The sequence below is a fragment of the Porites lutea genome, chromosome 2 (assembly GCF_958299795.1).
Source record: "Porites lutea chromosome 2, jaPorLute2.1, whole genome shotgun sequence".
Classification (NCBI taxonomy): Eukaryota; Metazoa; Cnidaria; class Anthozoa; order Scleractinia; family Poritidae; genus Porites; species Porites lutea.
In genome coordinates this window covers 48619223-48625528 of record NC_133202.1, presented here as the reverse complement: position 1 = coordinate 48625528, position 6306 = coordinate 48619223, and the positions used below count along the sequence as shown (strand labels likewise).

General features: G+C 41.0%; 1 protein-coding gene across 1 annotated transcript in view; it reads right to left on the bottom strand.

Moving 5' to 3' along the window:
• Positions 1-2557: 2557 nt before the first annotated feature.
• Positions 2558-6306, bottom strand: part of LOC140928905 (nck-associated protein 1 homolog) — a 30034-nt gene continuing 26285 nt past the window's right edge. Inside the window, exons 35-38 of the mRNA XM_073378706.1 lie at positions 5835-5944; positions 5254-5340; positions 4040-4132; positions 2558-2984 (exon numbers count right to left, since the gene is read on the bottom strand). Of these exons, the coding sequence (XP_073234807.1) occupies positions 2961-2984; positions 4040-4132; positions 5254-5340; positions 5835-5944 (314 nt within the window). The 3' untranslated portion in view covers positions 2558-2960. The remainder of the gene's footprint in view (positions 2985-4039; positions 4133-5253; positions 5341-5834; positions 5945-6306) is intronic.

The following is a 6306-nucleotide window of genomic DNA, read 5'->3' as shown; positions in this document are numbered from 1 at the left end:
CGAGAACATAAAATTCATATCTTCGAGCTAACGTGTAATGTTCTTTTTATTATATGGAGAAACCAATTCAACAAAAGCAAAAGGCGGGAATCGTGACGTCATTGAACGATACGACACTCACAAAGGTGACATACGGAAAATACGCCACTCGGGTCCCGGATGAAGTGACGTATGGAATCTGCGAGTGGTTTAGTTCCCAGTAAAACACTCTCCTCCATATAATAAATAGTATTACAGCTCGTTGAATAGAGGTTCTACTTTATATATTGCATTATATATTTTTCATTACGAATTTTTGTTTCCTGTCCTGAACACCTAAGTGAAACCATTCTTTTTTTCCACATGATAGAAAGATAGATACAGTGGAACCTCTCCTTTGGGACAGTTCTGTTCAAGGGACATCTCCATTCAGCGGACACAAAATTTGGTCCCGGAAAAATGTTCGCATAATCTTTGTAGTTGTTAACTCTATTGTAGGGGAAAGGGACACTTTTTCTGGGTCCCGAAACCTGGGTTTAATCTCCATTCAAAGGACAGCTTAACCCTCAAAAGACACTGACCACAAAAATCGTTGATAAGTTTAAGTGTTCACAAGTCACGATAGCGGCGGTTTCCAAAACATGAACTCACTAACTTGAATAGATGTACTGCACTTATGGGAATTCAGCGCACAACATCGCGGAGATAAGTTAATCATGATTTTTTAAACATTACCGCTAACAATCGAACCCCTCTTTACGGACAACAGCTTAAACACCTCGTTATCTCGGACAGTTTTCCCAATAAGGGCGAAACAACTGTCCATGGCTGCCACTGCCGGGGTGAAATGGTTTTGCGCATGCGTAAGGTACTGGCCGCGAAGTTGGTACGTGTGCTTCAGTGCTTAAATCCGTCCTTGGGGAAAGCCAGCCGTCACATTTTCTCTAAATTCAACCCGCTTAATACGAATACGCCGTTGACACGGACACTTTCTATGGCCCCCCTCAGTGTCCCTTTTAACGAGGTGTCCGTATTAAGCACGGGGTTCGAATGTAATCTTCGATAAACGCCGCTTTCTTTTGATCGGGTGAGGCGTTCATTCGAGTGCGGCGTTTAATCGAGTAAATACTGAGCTGTGCCTTTACAAATTTTTAATTTTCATTCTTTTTCAGCCTGGGGCATAAAATGCCGCCAGTGTAAGCCAGACTTCAGCAACATCGCAAATGTTAATGCCAACTCGGGAACCTTGACCTTTTGCTCCAAACCCACTGAAAGCTTAGATTGCAGCAGAGATCCAAATATAGGAAGCTTGGCCGATTCCTGTTACACCGCAGATGTCAGGATATCCGTAAACACAACGATCCCAGGCGCCCCCCTTACGGGTATCCAAATGTTTGTCCTCAACTGCTCCGTGATGTCTTTATGCAGCTTTCTAAAGGATCAAACCTGCGGGGCGCTGCAGACAGCGTTTGAAGCTATGCCTCAAATCCAAGTTAAAAACTGTGATGTCAAATGTTGCCAGGGGGATCTGTGCAATGATCCCTCCAAGGCGTCGGTGAAGATGCCACAAACAACCACACTATGTGGAATGTTGTTTTTGATCGCTTTGACTTTTATGAACTTTTAAACACAGACGCCACAGGAGGCGAAGGCTTGACAAACTGTTCTATCTTTTGAACACTAACTTTGCACGAGCTAAGGTAGCAATCTAAGCCGCGTTTCAAACGACGTGCTACTGTCGACTTCAGCACGGCATTAGCGGAACGTCTAAAACCAAATAGTGATACTGCCGTATGGAACGGCGAAGCAACTCAATTCATGTATTCTAGGTTGAAAACATTTTAAAAATCGACTAACCTGTTTTTTATGTCTGTGTTTTTTGCCGCGACATAGAGGTTTACTTTACTGAGTGCCAAACGTCCGGATAGTTTACCTGTTCTGTTTTTTTGTTTGTTTGTTTGTTTTGTTTTGTTTTTTGTTTTTGCGCCCTCCCCACTATCACAACGTCTGGGATTCAAGTCTTGGTAAAGTCAAGACAGCATAGCACGGAAGTAGCAGGACGGTTGAAACAGACCTAGGGGCGCTTACCTTTTGCCAAACCTACTATATACACCACTACTACAGATCTACCTATATACACCACTTATAAGCATATTAACTATACAGTAATCTTGTTTTAAAAAAGCTTCAGCAATGAAAACGAGCGTCAACGACGGCCTGGAAATATCATTAGATGGACTGAATTTTCGCCGAAAGCATTCTTTGTAAGTTTTGTTGAGTTCGTTAAAGTTACGAGAATAAACGCCTAACGCCCCAGCTTGGACCTCTAAAATAAATAGACGCCCCGGGCGTTTATTACGTCATTTACGGTAATCAGGTCTATCCAGTCAGATCGTGCAGTTTATTCCTAAATGGTTTGCACAGCATTGATGGGTTTTAGTGAAAATTTCGAGAAAAGACTGATCTTTCATTCTCAACTTGACCGGTTTGATATTTGGCAAAAGAGAATTTGTATTTAGTAGGTACCCTAAGATAGGCATTTATCGGAGCAGACGGTAAAGAAGTTCTTACGAAACAGTTTGTCAGTCGAAAGTATTCCTCTTTTATTGAAAACACTGCAGTTATAATACGCATACAAAAAAGTAATAAAAACAGCTATAATTCAAGTCCCAATCAGGGTTTATGTTAAGGGCTATAACCGGTCGTTAAAACCGTTATGGCTGAGCTATTTACCCAGCAGGCTAATTATGACAACAGCTATTGTACCATTATTTTAAGGAGAAATTCCGGAAAGTTTTGCGGTAACAAAACTTCTTCGTCAAAATGTACACGTACCATGTTCAATAAAAAGAACCTTTAGTTACCTCTACGTGATTAAGGTAATTGCTTTATTACATATCTAGATTGGTAGAAATCTTAACTTTGTACTACATTTGACAACATCCAGAGTGATAAAACTGTAAAACCTTGATTCTTGAGATTTACAGCCAGACTTCAGGCTTTCTCTGTTCAGAAGAAGGCAAAGAAATAGTCTGTTTTAGTCTTGTTTTTGTTTGTTCTTTTGAATTTGAAACAAGAGAAAACAAAAACCAAACCACGAGTAAATTTAAACTACGACATAAACACATTGCACGATCATACCCAACCCACTTATGCTGAACAATTTCTCTAACATGGGACATGCGGAGCTAAGAAAAGCCGAGAAAGCGACAATGAACGGGGAGAGAACGAGGAGAAGGGAAAGGGAATTAAGGAGGCAGGGGGAGGGGAGTAGAAGAGGCTCCCATGTCTCCCCTGTCCCGTCAAACCAAGTCCGCCTGGGAGCCTGTTCCCAGGGTAAACTCAAATTAGGATTTTGCTTTCCCTTTGACTCAATAGGCCATTTGCATGATGGCGTCATTTTACTACTACGACCAGAATCCTTCGCGTTTATGCTTTCTTGTCTAAATTAGGGCTTCTGTTATTTAAACCTCGCTGGGATGACCAAATTTAAATGTGAAAGGAAAAACAAAAAGAATTCTGGTCGTAGTAGTAAAATGACGCCATCGTGCAAATGGCCTATTTTAAGGGAATTTTATCCACAGAATTATCGAGACCTGGCTATAGCGAAGAGTTGCTTAGTTTCCGCTGTTTCTTTATATTCATGCAGAAAACTAAACTCAAGACAAATGGATGCCCGATTTTTGAAGCGTCCGAAACCAACTTCGTTTCCCATAAGAGGTTCGAAATGTTCTGATCCCACTGTTTCTTTAGACAAGGAAAGTCAACAATAGGCCTCCTCAATTCTTTGCATAATCTCTCACCGCCGCCGCCACCACCACCATTATCAGTCAAAACTTAAATCAACTTCTGAAAGCTTATTTGTTTTTCAAGAAAATATCGTTCTGTAGAATGAGTTCCAAGCAACTTGCGAATCAATCTAGTCTTTTCCTCCTGTCTATGGGATAAGCAGAAATCTATAAGACAGGTAGTTTTTAGGAATGTTATCCATTAAATGGGTGAACAAGGTATTTTCTAGTTATAATATAGGCCGCTTTGCAAATGATGGAATTTATCTCACCTTATACACTTCATGGTAGGCGTTTCTCAGAAGGGCGTAAGGAAAACACGACTCCAGTACGTCCATTGTAAGGTATGGAGATTCATTCACGATCTACCCAAAAAGAGATCAGGACAAAATCAACATGAATAAACTCAAAGTTGCATAAAACCACCTGTAAGGCGTAAGTACATGTAGTAGATTCTGGCGTAAAAAGAGAGGGAATCTTAGGGATGCGAATTCCTGGTACGTCCACATATTTTAATCGATTGTTTGAAACGTCATCAAGTCAACGCGCGACTCTGTCCAAGCAAACAATGCAGAATATTGTAATGACGACATACCAAGAGTACACAATATCTCATTACTCTCTCTCTTGACAACAATGAATAAAAAAGTCGAGTGCCCGGCTCTGCGGAAACCAACTTTCGATTGATTTCAAGCGTTTAATTGGTATAAAAATAACCTAGGTAAAATACACATATCCGAAGGGCGAGAGTGGGCGCGGGTCCCTCTGTTCCATTATTCTCTCCTGGCTAAGCTTAACGCCCGACGGTAGCGTTTACTTCCGTCGTTAAGATTTATGCACCTGGTGCTAGAAGCGTATGTGCTCCTACAGAAATTAGAGTTACTATGAAAAAATATTAAAATACCGTAAATACATCAACGACCTCCTTCAAGAAAGTACACAAGACTGAGCCCCTAAAAACTCTGTACTAAGTTTTCATGTATTTTCGGAAGTGTTTCCGCGGGAAGCGGGGGGAGGGGGTAAACGGGAGCGGCCGGAGAATAATCTCTTGGTGAACCAACGAGTGGAACGAGTACTCTCACCCCTGCACCGCACAAAAAAGCAAACAAACAAACAAACAATCGAAAATGGCAAAAAGCCCAGACAAAGAGGTTGTACATCAGGGACCGATGTATTCTCCAAGCAGTAAAGGAGGTTTACTACTACAGCCGTACAATAATACCCTGCTCACTCATTTCGCCTTTTTTAAGCTCACAACTTTCGTCATACAAACGGATGCAAAACTCAGCAGGGAGAGCAGTCTTCACATCAGTATAAGGAGACCTTCAAGGTCTCTGACGGCTTGGGCCTATTAAACTCGTAGAAGACTCGACTGCGTGTGTTTGTTTGTTTGTTTGTTTGATTGGTTGGTATTTTGGTTGTGGTCTTGTTTGGGGGGAAAGGGCGTAACAACAGCTAATTACAAATGTGAACTACAATTTCTTACCAGGTCTAACAGAAGATAGGTTGATTCTCGAGCCTTAACGTCTTTTTCTGTTTCAATGCCCAGTTTGAGCAAACTGGAGGATGCAATCTGTACAGTCAAAATATATTAGTTAACGTCAACATGTAAAGAATTCTGGAACAGTTAAAGTGGCTGAAACGATAGAAATCAATGAAAAGCAACCAGATTTAATTTCCAAACAAAAGAATGCAAACAAAATAAATCGCGTAAGGAAGTACTTCGAATTAAGCAAACTAAACAAGCTTTTGCGTTGGTCCCTTTTTTTTTTCTCTAGTAAAAATTTATTGTACCTTTCTACTAATTGAATTGAATTGAATTGAATTACTACATGCAAGATAAATAGGCCAGGCTAAGTGCAAAACCTTTCTTGTGAAAGTGAGTTTTATTTGCATGAGAATAGTAAATCACTTTCATATCAAAGGCTGAGCACTTAGCCTCGCTTTGAAACAGAGGCTTGGGGCTACTCAGAAAAGGCCCATTATATGCCTCTATTACGTAAAACCTCACCGGGATGAACTAGCTTTAGAAAATGTATAAAACATTTGAAAATCTTGCCCACATACCGCTAAGAATTCTCTAAGCCTTTCCTCAGCACTGTCTCCATTGTTAAAGCAAAGCGCTCCTGTAATGCGATTGATGGCCGCTGCCATACAATGGGCGTTGTTTTCATGCGCTGCAAAGTTACATCATATAAGTCAACCAAGGTCGCTACAGAAAACAGATAATTGTGGAGACTGCTACGATTGCCTACGTCACAGTCGAATCCATCCATATTCAACAAACCTGAATAACGTGAGAAATTTCTCACACAAAACTGGGAACAACCAGAAACTATGGCACTATACTTAAAATCTTAAGACACACCCAAAAAACACAAGAAGGGTGGGAGGGCGGGGCAGGTTAAACCATGTAGCCTAAAGACCCCGGCACAAACGAACATATACTCTCAACTGTGTGCGACAAACACGTTTTCCGCTTCTTTCGTTCCTCAGCAAACAAAAAACAAACGGTATTGAAGCAAATTCAATGCAATGG